Source organism: Drosophila obscura, unplaced genomic scaffold (assembly GCF_018151105.1).
Source record: "Drosophila obscura isolate BZ-5 IFL unplaced genomic scaffold, ASM1815110v1 contig_4, whole genome shotgun sequence".
Taxonomy (NCBI): domain Eukaryota; kingdom Metazoa; phylum Arthropoda; class Insecta; order Diptera; family Drosophilidae; genus Drosophila; species Drosophila obscura.
This window is the reverse complement of record NW_024542828.1, coordinates 9,365,850-9,388,922: the sequence shown is the minus strand read 5'-3', so window position 1 is coordinate 9,388,922 and position 23,073 is coordinate 9,365,850. Positions and strand designations below refer to the sequence as shown.

Sequence of the window (23,073 nt, the reverse complement as noted above, 5' to 3'; positions counted from 1 at the left end):
TGTTACTCATTCGCGACAGCTTCCCCTTCCGTGTGCTCCGTGTCCACCGCGTCCGTTGTGACATATGAGTCGAATATGTTGCAAATTCAATATTTGCCAACAATTTTGCAATGTTTCTTCTTGTTTTTCTCATCTTTTTTTCGGCGTTCTCCGTTCGTTTTTTTTTTGGGACCAAAGCGACAGTTGGCGCAAGCAAACAAAAGCAGCAGCAGGAGCGGCGCAACAACAATAGCATCAAAAGCTCTGCATGAACAACAACAACACATGTATTAAACAAATAAAAGTTAAAAGCATTTGATGGACCACATATACGAGGAGTTTAGGGATTAAGGAAGTTGAAATGCTCTACAGAATGATGGGAGAAAGTGGGGTTTTCGCTTGTGACATAAGGCAGGGAATGGTTTCCAGGCATTAAACACATTTAGAAATAGTTATAGCTGAATCAGGCAGTGTAAGGCAGTGGAATTAGCATTAGGAAGTGGAAAATCCTCAGCCCGAATGACAGTGTTGGTTAACCACTTTCCATTAATTTAAATCACGCCTGAAATTTTCCAAATACCTTCTTCGTATTGCCTGCTTTGTTTTTTGGGGGTAACCCTAGCCACAACTCTAATAGCGCCCCCTTTCTGCAGCTCCATGTTGGCCGCCGGGCAACTGCTGAAACTGACCGCCCGGTATGTCTGTTTGCCGTTGCCGTTGCCCTTGCCCCACCCACAACCCAAGCGGCCTTCAGTCTGTCCGCTCGTCAGTGCGCTCCTGTTAACGTGTGCTTTGTTTAACGAATCGTGCAAATGCGGGTGGAATCGGATTCGGATTCGAGGACTGGGAATTGCAGATCCCAGGAATGGAATGCTTCGGTGAGGCAATGATGAGGCAGTTTATTTTGGAAATTTTTTTCGGGGTTTCTGCTGCCGTTGTTGCTGCTGTTTTGGGCATTTATTTGATTACGTGGAGTATTTTATTTTTCAATCAAAACGCAAAACGCGGCGCCGCACATTAAATTTTGATTGTTTCTTGGCTATGAAAATCACAGCCACAAAAAGTTGTGCACCCCACACCTCTCCCTGCCCTCCCTGCGTGGAGCGGCAGAAGAACAACAAATTATTTTGATGGCTACATAATGGCCTTCCCCCCCCCGTCAGGACCATTGAAACTTTTGGCCAGGACCGAGTCCGAGTCCGAGGCGGAGCCAGAGCCAGAGCCAGAGCCAGAGCGAATCGCTTTAGGCATTTGGCCAAAATGATGATAATTAGCCGAAAACCCGAAAAACCAGCAACCAAAAAGTAAAAGTCAAATCAAAAACTAAACAAAAGTGGCAAGGAAATTGCCAAAGAGGCAGGGCATGGAGGAGTGGGAGGAGTGTGGGAGTGTGGGAGTGTCAGTCTTGTCCCAATGTGAAAATTAACTTGTAAGGGTAGCACGCGGCGTGGCAGCAAACACCTAATGCCACGGCCACGCGGACTTGTCTCCCGGGAGGATAACGATTTACAATCAGGAGCCAGCACTGAAGGCGCCAAGCGTCAAAATGTAAAAAAAAAAATATAAAAAACTTTTGCATTTCATTCGCGAGTTTTTGGTTGTGCTTCTGGAAGACGCCTTTGCCCATCTACCCATCTATCCAGCTACTTTCTACCGCTTCGAGTGCGATTAAATTGTTTTAATGGTTTTTGTTTCTTGGTATTACTCAGAGGGTGTGCAAAAGTTGCTGGAGAGGCGAGGGTTGGGTTTGGAGGTACCGCTTAAAGTTTTTGCTTTTTAATGGTCCACATTTTGTGGTTTGCATGGGTGGAGGAGCAGCAGCAGCAGCAGGAGGGGTCTAATTGTGGCAGGAACAACAAAGTCATTCGGAGGCGTCCGACTGTTAAATTGTCTTCGATTGTAGAAAGTAGAAGCGAAGCAGGTGGGTAAGCGAAGCGAGGAAAGACAACCCTTCTCCAAGTGCAAATCATCTTCATATTTAATGATTTTCTACCCAGAATTGGAAGTCAAATACATTCCCGTCTGAAAAAAATCTCTGCAGCTCGTTGGAAAGTTCATTAGAATCTCCCACAAATGCCCTGCCCTTTGTAACATCATCTTGTCTGCCGGTCCGAGCATTCACTGACCATTCACATGCACGACTCGCCTCAATCTTTCCACCCTTATGAACGCTTGGACTTGCTTGGACTGACACCCAGACAGAGCCAGCGCAAGCCCGGGCACTTGGCTCTTAATTAAAGTTAAGCCCCAAAGAAAATGCCGCAACAGAAATTAACAATTATGAATTTAACAAGAAATTATATAGCGAACGAGGCCAAATTAGATTTTTATTGTTTAGAGCAGAATTATGCAAATGTGACAAGGACAAAGGCAATTAACATTAGCCGCAAAAAGGCATACAAAAAGACAGTCAGCCAGACAGACAGACAGACAGACAGACAGACAGAGGAACAGACTTTTAGCCTGTTAAATAATTAATGTTCTTGGGCAATCGTGCGTATGAGTAATCTACACAATGGAGATAACTTCTTCGGCTAGGAACGTCTTCATCATCACCATCATCAGCATCATTATTACCATCGTCTTGGTCTTGCGGCTAGCCCTGCTTGAGGTTTTGTCAACCTTTTCCACAGCCGAACAGCTGGTCAAAGTTTTTGCCTTCGCCTCAATTATTCATGGCAGAAAGGAGCAGGGAATGGATAGTGGCCAGGATATGAAGGGACATGTGCGGGCACGCCTCGAGCGTGTAGCAAACTAATTACCCCCAACCCTTCAGCAGGTTCCTCCCCCATATCTCTAGACCAGACCTCTTCTACGGGGACATTTTCTAGTTTGTTTGTTTGTTGGCTTGTTGCTCCTGTCGACGGCAGTCCATGTGTGGGTGTGTGTGTGTGTTGTCTGCTCTCCTTTTAATAGTTTCATAAGCTCCATTTAAGATTCGCTGACACATGTTCCAGGGCATGGACAGAGGGGCGTGGGCGGCGCGGTGCGGTGCGGTGCGCATACATTATACCCAATCTCGGGCGAACACAACAAAGAAACATTTACATTGACATAAATTGATATCAGAGCCGTTTATGTCTTCATTGAGATAAGATACACCAGACGAGTAGACGAGACGAGCAGCAGACGCAGACCCGTAGACCTCACACGGTAGACCCTTGGGGCGGGCCGTGGAAGGGCGTGCCATTAATTGACATATTTATGAGGGTATCCTTATGGCCGCCGTGATTTGATTAAGGCGTTTAGTTCGTTTATATTGGAGTGGAGGTGAGGCACTCTCACGATGTGTTGTCCTCTATAGAAGGTTGTGTTAAGTGGCAAAGCAACGTTTGCCTTCTGTGGAAGAGATTGAATTTTATGGGCATAATCATATGAAAAATGCGAATAATCTAACCTACCAAACCTCTCAAATTTAGTCTGGAGTCTGGACTTTGGCCCTATAGGTAATTCTTCTGCCCTTTCCTAACATTCTTTTTTTAGATTTCTGTGTGGCCTGTCTTCGGAATTTTTATCTGAATATCAGTAAGGTTTTTTCTTTGTTTCTTTTCTTGCATTTCTTTCAATATTTGTTCAGCTTCATATAAAGTATGATCACAAAGGAAATATAATAATTACCCTATGCTGAAACGTTTATTAAACTAATAATTTACATGGACACACACACACACACACACACATTGTCGTTAAAAACAATTTCATAGATATGAGCATAAAACCTCTGAGATTTATAAGCGGACTGGCAGACCATTCCCACTCCCCATCCCCATCCCCATACCTTACTACCCCTAAAGCTGCCATAAACATATTTAAAGCGATAAAAAGGTCAGCCCCCAGCAGCACCCCCCAACAGCGGCAGTAAGTAAACTTATTGAATGTCTTAAGTTTTACTGGAGTAATACTACCCGTCCCGTTCCGCCGCCCCTTCTCATGCCACACATACTAGATGACCGCCTTCTGCTTGTTTTCCATTCAATTTTTATGACAACGTTTAGAAATTTGTTGTACATTTTCCTGTCGCTGTCGCTGTAGCTGTAGCTGCTGTTTGTCTTTCCTTTCTCTGACTGCTTTACGGCCACGTTTAGCGTGTTACCCTGCCTGCCCTTCTGCCACCACCCACTCCCTCCCCTGTATTGACATTTGATCTTTATGTTGGCCTTTTGGTCTATGGCTCGTGTGCCGCTTTGTTTGTCTGCAGGCATCTTTTTATGACTCGAGTGTGTTTGCCTTTTGGCTTTTGTGACTGCCATAAAAAGAGGAGACAGGAGCAAAAAAAAAACGAACGTCTTGGAAATCAAACTTGTGGGGGGGGATACGCAACGTAACGTTTCGGAGGGGAGCTCAAGCTCTGCCACAAATATGAGGTCATCTGTTATGAGCGCCTTCGAATGGCTTAAGAAGCCTTTGGGTAAATACAACTTGGATTCTTTCGGGGGTCTCCACTCGGCTCAATGAGTTCAATGGATTTTGCTGTGGCAACTGGGGAGGTTGGCCCCGGCATTGGTGGAATGTAAAACAGCGGGGAGTGTATATAAATAGGTAGATTATAAACTAGGCTAGACCAGAGGCAAGCTCTAAAATCTATTCTGGTTCGGTTTTATGCGGATATTCTCTATCAATGTCTGTCTATCCATCGCTCCAAAGATCTGTCCTTTTTGCTCCTAATTTTCATACGATTAATAACTTTCCATCCAATTAATGTCATCTGTTATTGAAAGGATTTTCTCTTTGGGCCTCCATCCACCACATGTGTCATATGGGACTCTTCCATAATTCCTTATCAGCATAAAAATAAGATAAGAAAAATATTATTTTTATTATTAAAATCCATCCATGTATTTTCCTAAGACAGAAATCATTCCTCACGTGAAAGACAAATCTAAAATTCGCTTTAAGCCACAGCCCCCATCCCAAAAACAGCCGTCGATCCTTTCAAAAGTCGTTTTTCAATTAATATGAAATCAAGCATTAAAATTAAATTAGCCAGCCAAAAGTGAGAACAAATGTTTTCTTGGTCTCTGGTTTCTGGTCTCTGGATTGGGCTTGGGCTGTCGAAAACTTGGCAACAACTTTGGCCAATTAGAAAATTATGTTGTTGAGCGTGCAAGGACAATATGTTGCCTACTTGGCAGCGTCTTGAGACGGGCTTTCTTACGGCCCAGTACAGCGGCAGAGCCAGTGCCAGTGCCAGCACCCGCATTCTGGAATAGTAAATATTGTTTAGTCATTTTGGTGAGCGCTAATTTTGTATGTTAGCCGGCGGCCAAAACCTGGCAAAAGTTTCAGCCAACAAACAAAAGCGATAATTACAAGAAAACAAGAGGAGAACCAATACCAGTACCAGTACTAGCACCAGAGCTGGGGTCGGGGGTGGAGAGCCATACCAAAAGGAGCTGCCAGGCGGATGTCAGGACAAGTTTTCTTGGTTTTAGTTTTGTGGGCAAGGGAATGCAAATAATTTCACAAAAATTAAAAGCAGACGCCAAGAACTTTTTGACTAGGCACAAGATGCACACACACACACACACACACAGATACATATGCATGTATATTTGAAATGTATCTGGAAAAAGTTAGATGGGATTTCATGTCAAAAATGCGAAAGGGTTCGGGTAGTTTATGCGGCTGTCTAACGGCATTTAACCTACGCCACTATAATTCACGCCGTTTCTCGACGGCATTTAAATGCAGCGCGCACGAGACTTCTCCCATTCCAGATCATCATCATCCTGGCAGGTCCTGGGCGCCTGGTCCCGGTCCCTGTCCCGGACCCACGATAAGCCAAACATGATTTTACGACAATGTTATTACCAGCAACAGCAGCAGCAGCAACAGCAGCAGCAGCTAAACGGGGAAGGATCCCTGTTTCGCATTGTGTTTGTTGAGTCGTAAACGGCGAGTGGCATCGGAGTGGGCTCTAGACCCTGGGGTTACACGGATGATGCTGACGTCGCCGTGATTGTTTAAAGTTATGAATAATTAAATATTTGTGCAGGTTACGAGAGTTGGCAACTCTCGAACTGCGGTCTGTGTCTGGGGGTGCTTATTCCATTAGGCTGATGGATGGGTCTGCAAGGGGATAGGAATGGCAGGCATACGCAGAATGGGTTGAAGAAATTTTCGAAGTAACGTTTCGATCTAGACGTACAACTAAGATATTTTTCCGAAAGATTTTTTCCCACCCAGCACCCATTCATTTAATTTTAATTGCCTTTATTCATTAGCCAGCCGCAAGTAATGAAAGTAATGCAAATAATTACCCCTGAGTGCATTTAACTGGAAATTATGGCCAACGACAGAGATTTTCTTAAAAAAGCAAAAATATAATTCAACTTTGGAGATGCGGGGCATCGATCCCCGTACCTCTCACATGCTAAGCGAGCGCTCTACCATCTGAGCTACATCCCCACGTGCATTTCCGCTCGACCAAAGGTGTCCATGAATTCTGCCCACCAGAGGTAGGTAATTTATACCTGAAACATGCAGTTTGTATGGTCGAAGAATGACCTTCAATACGAAACAAAAGATACCGAAACTGGTTGGGTGCATAACAAATTAAGATTTCACCTTTTCGGCTATTTATAGATTTTAGCTAGCAATTCGTTGCTGAATTCGACTATTGGGACGCCGTAAATGGAAGAGGCTCAATGGTCTAGGGGTATGATTCTCGCTTTGGGTGCGAGAGGTCCCGGGTTCAAATCCCGGTTGAGCCCGGATTACTTTTTGGTTCGGCGTTCAGGAGTATTACTTAAGAGTATTGGTAGGGTATCCTAACATTGACGATACGTTTGGAACTCATTATCCATTTAATCTGTTTCCCGTCAGTTTCAAAGTCCTTTTTTATTACGGTAATAATAAAACAACAATAAAAAAAATCCTTTTAGTTTGGAATAAGTAATCCAAGAAGCAAACAATAAATATATGTATAATTCATAGAAATAAAATACATGTTTTTTTTTAAATACATATATGTATGTACATATGTAAGTATGAATATAATAAATTTCCCTACCGTATACAGACCGTCTAAGACCACATTTTATTAAATTGATCAATATATGTACATATGTACATAACTATGATGTTTTCTTATAACTTAAATGGTATTAAAGGGTAAATAAAATTTCGATTCGTTATTTTCTTTGTAAAATGTTAATTCACCTACAAAAACTCGTTTCTAAAATTTTACCAGAGTAGTTTTCGGTGTTTGTGTGTTGGCCTTCATTCCATAATAGATATCACTCGATCATGAATAATAATGACTTCGCTTCGGGGCACTTTCACAGTCGAATTCATCTGTGTCATTGCATTGAATTTCCGATTTCTTATAACGTGATTTGTTGACCAATCAACCAACTAAACGGCAGGCAGATTGTGGCCATGCATAGTAAATGATCAATTTATTTATAGAGCAAATACTATTCGGTTGAAATCCTTTGCGAACAGAAAACCAGGTACCGTTATAAGGGGATGTAGCTCAGATGGTAGAGCGCTCGCTTAGCATGTGAGAGGTACGGGGATCGATGCCCCGCATCTCCAGAGTTGATTTTTTCTTTTTTCATACTTTGTATATTCTCTTATTTTATCAAACTATATGGCATACTAGATATAAAATAATAAAGATACCAAAAATGGTAAATCTCGCTTGTGACTGGCTAAAAATTCCTTTTTTTAAACTTGAAAATCTATCCAAAATATTTATAGTTTTTTTTAAGTTTTCCAATAGATCAGCCAAAATTGGAAAAAAAAATAAACAGTCCTGGCTGCTCATATTGTAGTTGGAGATGCGGGGCATCGATCCCCGTACCTCTCACATGCTAAGCGAGCGCTCTACCATCTGAGCTACATCCCCACATAAATGTGTGCAGCCAAAGACGCCTGATAATTCCACAGCGTTACCAGACGAACCGAATTTCAAATCAGTGCACGATCTGGAAAAGAGTCAAACAGCCCATCGCCCCTCCCCCAAATAACAGACGCAATTACTTTACGCAATTTGGTTGGTTTCTTTATTGTCGCATTTCTCGCTTTATTATTTATTCACTTTGATTATAATATAAAAACTGCAAATATTTACACTTTGACGCAGGTTTATTCTGCCATAAAAATGAGGAAAGAAAAATAAAAGAAAAACACAAGCAAACACACACACCAATGATTGGTACGTTTTATTCTTGGCATTGTTTTCTCTGCTTTATTGTTTCGCCAGACAGACAGCGAGCAACCTGCCAGCTGATGCATATAATTATGGAAATTTAAAAGTGGGGCCCGAAACACCCCCAAGCGCACAAGCAATATAGAGACAACAGAAAAAGAAAAATGAAAAATCGACGCGAAAAGTAAATAGAAGTTGCACAGCAAAGGACATTTTCTACAAATAATAAGCAGCAGGACATTAGCATAAAGTCAAGACAGTACAAACACATACAATCACAATGCACATTGATTAAGGTGAAGAAATGATTTTGCTCTGATGATTTGAATTGGCGCCCAACGCTGCAACGCGCTGGCAACACTCTGTCCCTCACACTGTTATCGATTACAATCAGCTGTTTGTGTCACGAAAAAGTTCGGCGTTCGGGCGCATTTGTTTTTTATTTTTTTTTTATGTGAATTATCCGAAATTAAACATAAATAAAGGCTATACAGAGTACGGTAGTAACGCTCTCAGGACCTTCAGCGGTTTCAGCACCAAATAGTACAAACACACCGCGTCCCGCCTGCAAATTGTGATACGATACGCATTGCCTTAAATATAAAACAGAAAGTTGTTGTACTCCAACTTTAAATGCAACAACTGAGACCAATTAGTAATGTTAAGTATAGTCGTGTTTTAAGCCATGGATACAGGAGCAGCAGCAGACCAGTCAAATGCCGACCCCGGCACATCGAAATCCGAAAAAACCGCCAGCGTCCCAACGGAGTCGTCGTCGCCGGCGTCTGCGTCGGCGCCAGGGTCCCCCCGCAACAGCCGGTCGTACGGTCGCGATGGAAGTAATAGCGGCCGCGATGGAAGCAATAGCTGCCGCGATGGATATAATGCCGGTCGCCCAGGTGTTTACTGGGAATCGACGGATCATCGGTGAGCTATACATCTATATGGGCACTATATTAAAGGCAATTTTCTCTATAAAATAGGCGGGTGCATGCAGTAAGGTTACGCCGATTCTACAGTTTCTGGCTACGTCTTGTGGTCTCTGGACTCCTTGTATGCCTCTGCTGGACTGCTGCCTGTCTGCTAAACTGCCAACGTTTGCGCTTTCCCACCCGCATTCTGAAATATTATGATAATGAGAATGGGTCTCGTCTCTCACGTGCTTACTAATTTTATGGCACCCACCCCACTCGTCATCCTCAGGCAGGTCCCTCCGTGTCGCATAAACATAATGTGTTGTGTATAAGATTTTTTTTGCGTTTGTCATAGCCTGCTCTAACGCCTCGTTAAATAGCTTACCTAAACGAATTTTTTCTTGGCTCTGTTTTGCATATTCAAGTGCCTGCCAGGAGAGGGCTTTTGAAGTCCCTCCCCCAGCGCCCATCAATGTAGACAGCTTGGGGGCTAGAGGCTGAGAGAATGTAGCATCAGCAATTTAATAATTATAGGAATATTTGGATGCCACTTTGTATGGAAATAACTCAGGGTTATATTTAACATAAGTTAAGAGGAATACCACCCACAAGTAACCCCCCTAAAACCATCAAATATCATCAAATTATTAGGTCCCATACCATTCGCACACCCTCCTCAAACACAAGTCGCAAGTCTTTTGGCAACATCTGCTGTCGGAAAAAAATGCTCATAATAAATATAAAATGGCAAAAACGTGTCGATTTCCGTTAACAACTTGAAAATGATTTGTTTCACAGTCTGCAGAGCATATTAACTTCGATTTTCAATTCACAGCAGACTTTTCCACATATCATAACATGCCATATGGAGGACAGGACAAGGACCTCCTTCACCCTCAACTTTTGGCTATTTTTTGCCAGTTAGGCAAACGCAAAAATTCCATTTAGGCCGCAAAACCAGCGGAGGATACTTCTGAAGCCAAAGGCAGAGACTCTCCCAGTCAGACATTGTTTGGCTGTTGTGTTTGTTTGTTTGTTTGTTTCGGTTGCTGGGGCTCCGTCTCAATGACGTTGATGGGTCCTTGGCCATAACCTGCGGCTCTGTCAGCTTCATCTTGTTAACCAAACAAGCCACCGACTCCATCGTCGCCTAAGACAAAGCCCGACCAACCAGACGAACAACAACCGGAAGACCCAAAAGAGGACCAGCAGCTACAGCAGCAGCAGCCAGAAAAAATTCTAATTGATGGCCTGTTGGGACCTGCATCTTGACCATTTCCGTCACTCTACGGATATGCATGTCCACTCAATTTTCCGGCAAATGAGTCGTCCTCATCGTCCTCAAGAACAACAAAAATTGATTGGAATTTTGCAACAAGCGGATACAACATTTTTTCCCTAATTTTTTTCACATTTTTCCCCCATTTCGGTTACGTACACTCTTTTTTGTTGCCCTGGCATTTGTTTTCTCCTACCCCCAAAACACGTCAACACTTGTGTTTTGTGGCTTTTGCCGTTGTTGCCTCTTGTTCTCGGTCCTTGGTCGTCGTGCAACATATTGAGCCACTCATAAATGTCGAATGTGAGGTGTTCTTTATTCTTTTTAGATCTGAGAGCAGGTTTCTTTGAATGGGAAATTATTTTAACTGAGGAAGAATGCCCGTTTAGGTATCAAATAAATGTCAGAAATTCTAGAAGAGTTTTTATCAAATAAAGTTCTGAAATTGTGGCCATTCCTAGGGCATTTGAGGTTCGGATACACGCATGCATTTCCCTAATTCTTCCAGCTCCTGTTTTTCCCAAAAAATTCCTTTACAAAAACCCAAATTAATTGCTATTTGCTATTTTTGTAAAGAAAACAACGAAAAAATATGCTTGACCAAAGGTATTAAAATAATTAATTTCCTTCAGCGCGTCACATGTTTTACAAACCAAAAAGAAAAATATACGCTTAAAAAAAAGGGAAAAATTAATTATAAACAAATCTTTTCATGTCACCAACGGAATTTGTCGACGACACTTTGGCGCATTTTTTAGCTGCCCCAAAACTCAATTTTACAGCCATTTCGCCGGAGTCCGGGCGTCTCCACAATGTCCGTTCTCGGAGCAATTGTTTAGGGTCACTCAAAAGCACATTTCACTTATTATTAGCTCATTTATTACCCACCAAAAAGGCGCCTGCCTGCCTGCCTGACCCTGGGCAGCATCAGCAGCAGCACCTGGAGAAAGTTTTTGTGAAAAATGCTCGCCAATACAGAAAAAGGGAGGGAAAAAAGAAATAAATAAAAGGAAAATGCCTCTTTCTCCTGCTCTTTTGGGCACCTTAAAATTAACACATAAATTTTCAAGTGGGGTGGCCAACGTCCTGCGGCTATCCATGGCTATCCGTGGGATACTTTGGGGTTCACAGAAGTGGTGTCGAAAGGGGGGGTTGTAGGCACTGATATCAAGATATCTGCCGGCAAATGCAAATCGTATTTGATATAGCTTTCTTTTTTCAAATTTGAATCGTCGTAACCCTCCTGCCATGACCTGTCTGTCTGTCTACGCCTCTGCCTCTGCCTGTTGGGGCGGGGAGTGGCTGTCATTGAAATTTCCGTGTGAGTGCGTTCAATGTGCGGTCGATTCTACTCCTCTGTGAGCGCTGGGCAATTGACGTTGAAACTACCTGACGTGCAAAAGGTAAATTGTATCTGTGGCATTGTCATTGGCAGTTTCTTTTTCCTCTCTCCCATTTTGTTGTATTGTGTGCAAATTGGCCAACGCTTCACTTTTAATTATAGACCACTAAATTAAAATCCCTACAAAGTCTGGGCATGGGGTTTTATATTTTTGAGGTCTGAACTTCATTATCCACTCTCATGCAGCAGGCCTGAAGTAGAAAAATCAACTTTCCCGCTCCCCGGTAGTGGATGGACAGTAACAAAAGAATCGCAAGACAGGAAACGGCAAAGAAAAGAAATGAAAAGGTCCTTGGCAATGCGGAAATAAATAAACGTCGCGACTTTCCTTAAAAATCTCTGATTTCGAAACGAAGGGTGGGGGAAATTTCTTGGGTACATTTTGAATAACAAAATTAACAGCAGAATTCTACCCCAACTTGCAAGTCTGTCGCCTCAGCCTTTGCCCCAATGTTTAGTTATGCATTTCTTTCCTTTCTTTTATTTTAATTTTTTGTTTTTTATTTATTTCTTTTCTCACATCTACAGGCGGCACAAACAGAACTCGGATCGCTATGGGAAGCGATGGATAAACGAGCGACGGGACTGGGACAGGGACCGGCAAGTTTTTCTTTACTTTTTCCTCACTTTCATTTTTCCTTTCTGTTGTTTTGGTTTTCCCCTCCCCCGCTTATGGCTGAGCCATTTGTTTGTTTGCCCTGACTGCGGCAGGAGTGTAGTATCTCTTGTGCGTGGGGCTTTTCCTTGGGCCTTCCCTTTGGCTTAACGCACGCTTGCACCTTTCCTGCCTAACGGATGGGGTGGGGGGTCCATGGGTCCATGGTCCCTGGTGGCAATCCCCCAGGCGGCCACATTATTAACACTTGACTAAATATGCATTTCTTGGTTGGACACTGTCGACAGCAGCGCCAGAAGCGTTAACAAGACTCGGTAGGGTAAGGGATTTCGTTTCCAATGAGCAAAAGTCAACCAATGAAATATTAGAAAATTCATGGAAATTTGAACTGTTTTTGGATTTGTTTCTCATTGCGAATAAGAATGAAATGTCTATAAAAATCTTTGGTGGGGATGTAAATTCTTATACAATATTAAATATTATTTATTTAGAATTTATGGATATTAATTTTCTTGTAAGGTGTCTGAAACTTTTACGTTCGTTTGGCTTTAGATAAAATAATAATGAATAAATAAATAATTACATGAAATAATATTAAAAATGATAATCAGAAACATGCTACAAGCAAACACAACAACATGCAACATGCAACATTCAAGTCAATATCAACAACAACGAATTACCGATTTTAAATACAAATCTGATTTCTGAAAGCTCACTCCAAAAATCAGACTAGAATGTTTTTTTTTGCGGACGCATTCCCAACGTGTAACGCTAAAATCGTTACCCACCACCCGCCCAACCGGCGCGAGAGGCGACAGCCGCATGACGTGCAGCACGTAGAACGCGATTACGGCAAAGGTCCGGACCCTGGCCTCCATATACCGATCTTTCGCGCACGCGTACAATTTCAGACACCCTGTTTCAACATAGACTCGGATAATTTTGATTTGAATTGGATTTGGGATACATAAAAACGGACGCACATCCCCGGATAGAGCGGATAAGGCCAATGTGTAACACTCGTTGGGGGATCAAAGTCAAAGTTTAATTGCGAACGAATAATTCATTGTATTGAATTGTCTTCCATTTTGTGGCCCTACCTAACTGTTCGGGTTCGGAATTTATCATGTTCTTTTAATTGTATAACATCTTACGTACTAAATATACTGAAACGCCCTTTTTGGGGGGCGCCTACTTAGATGCAGTTTCATTTTCCCTAAATATTGATGCTTTAAGTAAGGTTATATAGATTGCGAATACATAAAATATCGGCATACATAGTGGCCCTACAATTGGTTACATATTGTTTTGAATATTGATTAAGTTATGACATTATTTTTGCGGGTAGTGACAGTTCACCCTCTTGGAATTTGTATCAGTCGATTTATATAGCGCTAGGATAACATTTTCGTATCCATACTGGCGAGCCGATTGGCGCCTCATATTCATCTCTTGGTGCTTACACATGGTGTTCTACTTACAGTAGGTTCGACTTGATCGAACTGACTGACGATCAAATGAATACGATTATTTATTTAAAGGCTTTAAAGCCGTTTCCTTTTGGGAGATGATTGTGTTCTTTCTGTGGTTTTTCTGCAATTAGAGAAGAGTGTGTTTAGCGATGAAAGCGAAAGTAGATGCTGTGGCAATCGATCGAACTTGACACGTACACTTAAGGATCTCTTCACAGTTGAATCGTTAATGAAACAAAATAATAATTATAAAAATGCATAAGCAGATGGCTTTGCGATCGAGGTAGCCCGAGAATCCAATAGCAATAACAAATAATCGGTTATGTACTGTGACCTATGTATGTAATAGTTTGCCTTAAATCGTTTATCTAATTTAATTATTAATTATTTCTTCGAATTGTAGTTAATTTATTTTTAAATATATGTACATATATAGAATATCTATTTTAATCACTTTGCACTTGGTATCTGTGTTAAACGTCACTCCTCCTATTACCATATCACATGCAAAACACATTCCACCACACATCACTCTCTCACACAAACTACACTTGCAGCGTCGATTGGGCACTCACCAAGTTAAGCGCAGGGCTCAAACTCTACTCCAAAATAATTGCCGACGGTGGGCAACGATGGGGGGGCTGGCTTGAAATTGCGAAATGTTTCTCAATTTTGGCCTTTGGTTGGGTGGCTTGGTTCTCTTCGATATGGCGAAAGATTTCAAGTCTGGAGTCTGGTAGTTGAAACTCAACTGAGCTCGTGCACATGGCCTAACTGACTTTTATAGAAAATACCATCAGATGGCATGCGCCGGAATTCATTCAAGCTGTGGTACATATGTAAAGCATGGGGCATGAGGGATCCCCAGCCATCTACTTCTCGTTCCACTGTGCCCTGTCCTTCTGCTTATTGTATTGTTGTATATGCAGTTTACCAAACAAAAATCCCAACACACTCACACCAGCAGCAGCAAAAGCAGCAGCAGCAGCAGCGACAGCACCTCGAAGTATGCAACAGCCAACCAGGCAGCACTCTGTTGCAGCAGCATCAGTGGCGCAGCAGCATTTGCAGGCAGATGAAAGGAAGATTGTATACACCATTTCCAGTGCAATAACCCCCCCTCGCCCATTTTCTCATTCTCCTGTTCCTTCATCTTCTTCTCCCATTCCGCATTAATTGCACGTGGCTCCCCTGCTGCTGCTGCTCCTGCTGCGGCTCCTGCTGCTGCAGTTGTTGTTATTTTTGCTGTTGTTGTTGGGTTTTTATGTTGTTTTGCTTGTATTTTATTTTATTGCCTTCTCTCGCTCTCTTGCAGTTGCTCTCTATCACCATCTCTCTCTCTAATGCGCACTCGCTCTCTCTTCCACACACACGCTCTCGCACTCTCTCTCTCCGCTCTCTGTGTTGTTCTGGGGGTCGTGGTGAAACTTCGTGGCTTTTTAAGGCCAAGGTACATGCAAATGAAGTTAATCGAGTACCGCTCTGTGAGTGCTACCGCCTTTCTTATCGTTGTCTTTCCAACACAGAAACATAGCACATATTTATTGAGGTCCGTTATAACCTATTTTGCTGAACAAAAATCGTACAAATATGTTCCGACACCTGCCAAATTCTGAAAAACTGCCCACGCTCTTCCAGTGCCTTACCTTTTATTGAACATGCCCTGGGTTCAACTTCGTGGCTTTCGGCGGGCTTTCGTGACGATGGCCTTCTTGGTCCTTGTACCGTTAGTCGCGCTCGGTCTTTCCAGCTCGCTCGTTCGTCGTTCGCTTTGCCGGGGCGATGCATGGGGGTGGTGGTGGTGGTGCCGCCCCCCCCTCGGCTGCATCGTATTTAGTTACATTTTGCTGTTGCTGTTGTTGTTGTTGCTGCTGCTGCTGGTGTATTTTGCATTGTTTTGTGCTGTGTTTTGTTTTGCTGCAGCTCTCGGGCCGTGACTTCGGGTTATGTACTCGTACAAGCACACCGTTTTATGATGATCGGCTCTCAGCCCGTCTCTCGTTCGCTGTTGTATATGACGTTGTGTGAGTGTGCAGCAGCAGCAGCAGCAGCAACAATGCCAAGCCATGTGATTGTGTGAGTTTATGTAGCTGTAGCTGTAGCTGTTGTTCTGTTGTATGGTTATGTACCGCTATGACTGCTGTTGCTATTGCATCCCTATTGCTATTGCTGTTTTGCTCTCTAAGCCCTCTCCCGCTCCTGCTCTAACTGCACCAGCAATTGGGGGGGCCAGGCCAGGCCAAACTAGCGCCGTCGGTTAACGGCACTTTCTGCTGCCCTGCGAGCCGCAGTCGAGCCTCTGTTGTGCAGTGTTGTGTTGTGTATTGCACTGTTGTTGTCAACGCTACGGGTCATCATCAGCAGGAGAGGCTTAGCATAGAACGCGCTCGAACCGGTTCAAGAATATCCGCATAAATAGTGGGTGTAAAATTTGTATTCTAAAATTTGAACCTATTTATTGCCGATTATAAATATTATAAAAAACATACACAAATTATACGCCGGAATTTAATTCATTAAAACTGTAAGAAAAACTATTTAACGGTGTCTGATATTTCTAAAATAATAAATACAAAATAAGAAAATAGACTGTTTAAAACTACCAAAAAAAAAATACATTTAACGAGTTAGTAATATCTATTAACAGTTATTTGAACTCTATCAAAAATAGCATAAATCTATAGAAAGAAATCTTAAATATATGTAATCTCAGCACAAAAGACTATCAGAAATATATTTCATAAAAAAATGCAATTTCGAAATTATTATCATCTAAAAGACTTTACAACTAAAAAAATTTTACAATTAACTAAAATTCATAATTAAATAATCTTACAATATACCGGAAAGAATTAAATTTTAACCGATATCCATACGCAGTGTTAGCTAATAACGTAATAACTGCTAAATATTTATATCCTCAAAGGCAAAGCAAAAATTCCCTTGCAAATAAGTGTGAAAAAATCCCCCCGAAAGAGTCAATCACAACAAACCATCACACATAAACGTTTCCGCTTCCGCTCTGTCAAACGCAACAAAAAGTGCCATAGCCTACCACGAAGGGCGACACGCACAAACAGGCACGCTGCCACACATTGGGTGCCACATTCATAAACAATTAAGTGACACTTTGAGTGGAGTGATAGGAAGCGAGCATTTAACGCCAGCAAAATTATTGTGATTGAGTTAACTTTGGCCGGACTTTGTTCAGCAATCGAATCGTTTGAGTGGATTGCGGGGCGTAAATGACTGAGTTAATATACGATTCGATACGGCAGTGGCTTAGTAATTGGCAACGAAGTTGTTAGGTAAGGCAAGTGATAAAGAAGAGAGATTAATCCATATGATTAGACTGATTTGACTGATTGAGAGGAATATAGTAGTTATATTTCTACATTGAGCAAAGGTAAGCATTGATTCCCATAAGAAAATTAAATTTTTTTTATTAGTTAAACTTTTGGAGAAATTACTGTAATTTTTGAGGAGTAATCTTTTGTAGGTTTTCTCTTAGATCCACTTTAAATTGTTCATTACTTTTTCGCGCATTAAATTTGAACAAATATTTAAATTGGATCAACTTTATAGTCAAAAATACATACTCTCGATTTCCCCATAATCTGAACAATAATCCAGGGACTATTTTTTTCTTCCATTTCCAATCATAAAGCAGACAATATCTCTTCGAATGTCTTCCACTTTTGCTGTCACTTTTCACAGCTACTTTCTAATTAACGTTAACAATTTCCCAAACTCTTAAAATAATAATCATAAAAAATATCTCGTGCAAATCCGATTAGGCGAGAGACGCCAGGGCCAAGACGCATCTGGCAATTGAAAAGTTTCAAAAATGTTCCGTTTTTCTTATTCTTAATTAAATCCAGAATACTGGCATAAACTTTTATTATTCGACGCTACCCTGCCCGGCACTCGACGCCCCCACCCTGGGCATTTGTCAATGTGGCAAAAGTGAAAAATGTTTCATTATCGAGCATTATGAAAGCTTTCCCCCAAAATGACAGGACGACAGCCGAACTCCTGTCCCGTTTCCCATTTCCCATTTTCCATTTCCTCTGGCAACTTCTGGAGTGTCAAATCATAAATATGCATCTAGCGTTTATCTAACGTCTTTATGGCTCACTCTGCCCCTACTCAACCCCCCCACATTGTCTCAGAGTCTGAGGAGCAGTCTAAGGAGCAGTGCCCCTCCTGCCCCACCCCGAACCCGGAGTAGACTTAAAAGTAATTTTACGTCTGACTAAACATTAATGTGCTCAATATTTTATTGTTTGTTTGTTTGTTGCTTCTGCTGTTTCATGGACTCCGTCCCCCGGGCACAAAAAATCCCCCAAAAGAGCCCAGAGAGTTGATTATGCGGGCGGTCGCTCTCCACAAACTTTTCCGCAATCTGCAATTTTTAAACGGTTTCCTTTGCCGAGCGTGGTTACAGATACAATAAATTGCTGGGATCAAGAGTTAACTTTGGGAGTTGTGTACTGAAATGTTGCGGGAATTGAAGATTAGCATTGTCAATCTCATTGGAGGTGTTTCAGCAAAGATTAGGAAGTTTCCTTTAAAGGATTTCGCAAATTTATCCAATCATTTATTTCTATTCGAATAATTTCTCCAATTATTTTAGTACGGATTTCTCTTGCATAATTTTGTTTATAGGCAATGTTCGTCTTGCACAAGCGAAAGCTGCAAAAGAGAAGCACGAGAATTGCAGACTCAAGTTTCGATAAGGGTTTTATTGTTTTTGTTAGAATACTCCCAAGTTCAAAAAGCCTCCATACCGCTCTTAGACACAAAACGCACAACATAGATTCCTTTTAGTATATCCTGCAACCAAACTTGCGTCTGAATCGGCCCTTCCTACACGATTATCTGTCTGGAAACAACTACGATACACTTCTCAACCAACCAACTCCCACCACAACAATCAACCGCATTTCAGATACCAAAGCTAACAGAAATTTGATCGAAAAACCTTGCCTTTCACTTGACCATTTGGCCATTTAGCTGGTCTTGCACTTTTGTTTGAACACCTTTTTTGGACACTTGGCCCGCTGTCGATGCATGTGGGGATGTAGCTCAGATGGTAGAGCGCTCGCTTAGCATGTGAGAGGTACGGGGATCGATGCCCCGCATCTCCAATAGGATTTCCTTATTTTGTTCGCTTCTTTTTTGGCTTGTGGGAGACAAATACGCAGACGTCGGCAGTTTTGTCTTCGGCACTCCGGAGGGCGGCTTATGTCGAGGAAGAAGTTGCCACTAATGAATATTCAAAGGTTTGCCTTTGTAGCTGCCAGTGAGAATTATCCCCGATTCATACTGAGGAGGACATCCCTTAGAAGCCGCCGCCCCCATGTCGACAATCAAGACGCGTAATTTGATTTGCGCCCTTAACGCTGGAGTCGGAGATGGCAGATGTTGGTGGGGGGATGGTGGCAGAGAGAACACATTGTCGCACATAAATCAGCACAATATGCCAATGTTTGTGTTTATTCGCCTGCATTCGCCGTACGCAGAGAACTTTGCCAGCAATTAACCAGACAGCCACAACCAGCAGTCACGGGAGCAGTCAGGACCAGGAAACGCGGTCCCAGGACAACAGTCAGGACGCCCCAGGGCGACTCCATGCTCCGTGTTCCATGCACTGCTTGAATTTGGAGTTGTAAATGATACATGATGTGCTATTTATGAGCAAAAGGCTTTTGTTTCAATTTTTTGCCTTTGTTTTGTTATCCGTTTCTGGCAGGACAAAGTTTTTTGGCCCTCCCTCCCGTGACAACATGACGCGACTAAGCTAGTTAAGTTGTTCCTGTCGTTGCGAGAATTTATGTATTTATTTGTAGATTTTTAATTGTTTTAAGTGTTTTGTTTCGCAGAGTTTCGGTTTGCATGTTTTTCAAACAAAAAAAATAACTCTATTGGAGATGCGGGGCATCGATCCCCGTACCTCTCACATGCTAAGCGAGCGCTCTACCATCTGAGCTACATCCCCGTGTTGGAACTCTGCACCACAGGCACCAATAAATTGTGTGTTTCTTGGTCGGACAATTACCTCTTGTTACCTTCAATTGGTATGCAAGAGGTGCGACAAAAAGTGACCTGGTAAACGCTTTATAGCACGAGCAGCAGAGGCATGATCTGAACTGGTTTGCGGCTTAGCTTGGGCTGTACAGTTGTTGGGGTGTGGCATTTGAAAGACATGACCATGCGTCAGATAAAGAGCTCTGGGGCACAGAGCAAAAGAAGGTTGAATTGACTCAAATTAAACTATAATACACCTCTTGAAACAATTGGATGAATTGAGTCGTTTCGCAACGGAATTCCAAACCATTCTGATTATAAAATATAATTTTTCACAAAGGCTGAAGGTGTATATTTCGGAAAGAAATTAAGAAACCAGCACTCTCCCATTTCGGTTTTCATATATTTATTTATATTGGTGTTTGCTTAAATATATTTCTGATATTTTTGATGCTGTGAAAAATAAACAACCGCAAGAGCATCCATCGTTGCACATCATTTAAGAGGCACACACCACATTAAAATATATCAAAATATTCTTTAAATAAACGAGAAAACAAATATTCACCAGCAAGTCAAACACCAATTCCACTTGGAACAGGCGCAGCAGCAGGAATAATAAAAATCAGTATTTTTGCAAGCGTCTTGGGGCATTTGAGTTAAAATTAATATGCATAACGCATAGCGGAAAGGAAAAAATAAACTTTTCCAAAATTTATGCAGTGATGAGTGAAAAGGGATGCCACTTGGCACAGCAAGAACAACAACAATAACACGTGCCTGTGCCTGTGCCCGTTATCGGAACCGGAAACGGGTCCACACAGAACGAAAGGAACGAAAGTCACGGTGGCGTATGTGACAAGTCCTTTCTAATGAGCAGGAAGAAGACGAGCACCTATTGCTCAAATCAAGCCCAAAAGTCCCCCCCGCCTTCAACTAATAAACTTCCTCCAGGCCAAAGTCAATTAAAAAAGGAACAAAAAATGGTACGTGACGCCTTAAGATAGACGAAGTACATACAAAAAAAAAAAAAAAAAATAGAAGAGAGGATGGACCAGAAATGAAGACTGGGAAATACTTTCAGAAGGTAGCAACTAAAAAGTCACAGACTTTCTTGAAATTAAAATTACAAGACGCTTGAATAACTTTGACTGTGGGACTGTGACGTCCCACCTTTCCACCCATTTTCATTCACGCTGTCAGGTGAATGCTGACAAAAGTTTTTGAGGTAACATTTCTTTTACGATTCGCCAGAGAGAGTGCGGTGGAACAAACAACGGGAAGAAGTGCCACTTGCTACGTTTTTGTCATTAATTTTGTATATCATTGAGTTTTACGAGCCTCATAAATATGAAAACGTTTAACTCTTTGCTGAAGGAAAGAACAAGATTCTGGGAAGGAGGGAATCTTCAAAAATCCTCCAGCGGCTCCCCTGGCTACGTTTTATATGAGACAAACTAATTGTCTTGTACTTGTAATGTGTTTTTAAGCACAGCCACGCTTCCCACATGTTTTCACAGCGTTTCACAGATAAACAACAACACGAACAATGCGGGAGCGAACAAGGATCTGGAATTGTTGGTACGAGTTGTAACAATTAGTGGGTTGGTTGGTTGAGGGGTTCGTTCGTTCGCATCCTTTCTGTGCAACAGCTTGAGGTAATTTTAAACTTTTACTCCCTGTCTTGGCGTTGACAAGAAGCGTGTTGTTTTGTTTGGTTTTAATTAAAGCCCAAAACATATCAAGTCAAATACATTTGGGAGAGATTGCGATGCTTACACTCACAGACAACAGCTCTGGCAATGGAGAAGTATTTGTGCCAATGGAGGCTTCCTTTAAGAAATGTGGAATAAAGAACTTTATTTTCTTGAAACAATCAGCTGAAATGTGGAATACTCAAGTTAAGGGAATACTCGAATTGTTTATTGTTGTCCATTCCCAATTAGGGTCAGAGAAAGGGTTACACAAATTCGTAGTCCATCGAATAATTGAGGCACATTTGGTAGTTTATTATCCCATTTTGGAATCAAACCAATGGTATACGGATACGATGAGTTTAGATTTGAAAAGAAAATTATAATTCTTAGCTATAGCTATGGCTATAGCCATATTAGGTAATAAATTAAACTCTCAATTAATTAATTGTTGAATGGCTAGACAGAGAATAATTTATGTTGATCATCTACAGGGCTCTCTGAATTGTAAGGAACTTTTAGAACATCCTCGTCCATCTGCCACGAAGACTATCGCCATATAAATTCTTGCTGCCTCACAAGATTTTAACTTTCTTGCTGTTACATTTTTAATTAGTTCAAGTTACAAATGACATTAACAACCAAAATGAAGGCAATGGCAAAGATTTGTGGTCGTATATTTTAGCATTTCTTAACGAGATTTTTTTTTTTCCAGAGCAGAAAAAACAAAAGGTGAAAAATTCCCAACGCCAAAGGAACTTGCACCTTTGCATACACAAGCAGTCCAACCCCTCCCTCCTCCCCTCTAAAGGTGTTGAATAACTGTGGGTGGGATGGGGAAGGCCAGGCTGTCAGGGGTCAGGGGGTTTCGTGGTTATAAATTTTAAATCTGTTAAATTAATGCAAAAGCGAAGCCTTCTTTCTTTTTGCTCGCATTCGTTCTACCGTGCCTGGAAAGTTGAGAGAGGAGAACTTGGAGCACGTTGCCTGATTACATTAATTATTCCTTTATTGTTTGCAAAAGTTTGCGCGCACCTTTTGGTTCTCGTTCTGGTTCTGTGTGTGGTGTGTGCTCTACGCGGTTATTTTTGTTCGAATGCATCTAATTGTAATTAATTACAGAGAACTGAGACCAACTATTTCTCACTGATATAATGTTTATTTCCTTCTATTTACTTGCAGTGACTCGTCCTTCAACAATTGGGTAAGTAGAAGTGCAACCATTGAGGCGCCCCTGGGTTCTAATTGTCTGCCACTTTTTTATTTTGTAGTCACCGGTTGGCTATCCACCAAACTATAGGCGTCCACCAAACTATCACAGGCGCAACGATTATTCAGATCGATATAATTATGGGGGTGAGAGATATGTGAGGTATGAACACAGAACAAGTGAAGACCGTAACCATAGAGGCTACAGCCCGAAAAGAAGTAGAAAGAACGATCAAAATTACGAATCAAAAGAACTGAAAGGAACTGAAATCAATGGTGAATCAAAACAAGCTTCTAAAGCTGATTTTTGCCCTGTGGAA

At 41.8% G+C, this 23,073-nt stretch overlaps 1 protein-coding gene and 6 non-coding genes across 10 annotated transcripts; 4 read left to right on the top strand and 3 right to left on the bottom strand.

The window, feature by feature from the left end:
• Positions 1 to 6,314: 6,314 nt before the first annotated feature.
• On the bottom strand, positions 6,315 to 6,387 carry Trnaa-agc. Its single transcript has one exon. It is a non-coding gene; the product is annotated as a tRNA-Ala (tRNA).
• Positions 6,388 to 6,620: 233 nt separating this feature from the next.
• Trnap-ugg lies at positions 6,621 to 6,692 on the top strand. The gene has a single exon. It is a non-coding gene; the product is annotated as a tRNA-Pro (tRNA).
• A 753-nt stretch (positions 6,693 to 7,445) lies between these two features.
• On the top strand, positions 7,446 to 7,518 carry Trnaa-agc. Its single transcript has one exon. It is a non-coding gene; the product is annotated as a tRNA-Ala (tRNA).
• Positions 7,519 to 7,758: 240 nt separating this feature from the next.
• Trnaa-agc lies at positions 7,759 to 7,831 on the bottom strand. The gene has a single exon. It is a non-coding gene; the product is annotated as a tRNA-Ala (tRNA).
• A 690-nt stretch (positions 7,832 to 8,521) lies between these two features.
• On the top strand, positions 8,522 to 22,920 carry LOC121404754. 4 transcript variants are annotated; one of them, XR_005968185.1, is made up of 4 exons: positions 15,543 to 15,896; positions 16,747 to 17,226; positions 22,727 to 22,748; positions 22,816 to 22,920. XR_005968185.1 is itself a non-coding variant. In XM_041594990.1 (3 exons), the coding sequence occupies exons 1-3, from the start codon at positions 8,851 to 8,853 to the stop codon at positions 22,913 to 22,915; spliced, it is 333 nt and encodes a 110-aa protein (XP_041450924.1). In that variant the 5' UTR covers positions 8,522 to 8,850; the 3' UTR covers positions 22,916 to 22,920. The 4 variants fall into 4 exon arrangements, 2 of the variants coding, with proteins under 2 accessions (XP_041450924.1, XP_041450925.1); XM_041594990.1 differs by lacking the exons at positions 15,543 to 15,896; positions 16,747 to 17,226 and adding an exon at positions 8,522 to 9,061; XR_005968184.1 differs by lacking the exon at positions 15,543 to 15,896 and having other exon boundaries at positions 16,669 to 17,226.
• On the top strand, positions 18,898 to 18,970 carry Trnaa-agc. Its single transcript has one exon. It is a non-coding gene; the product is annotated as a tRNA-Ala (tRNA).
• Trnaa-agc lies at positions 19,749 to 19,821 on the bottom strand. Its single transcript has one exon. It is a non-coding gene; the product is annotated as a tRNA-Ala (tRNA).
• Positions 22,921 to 23,073: the final 153 nt, after the last annotated feature.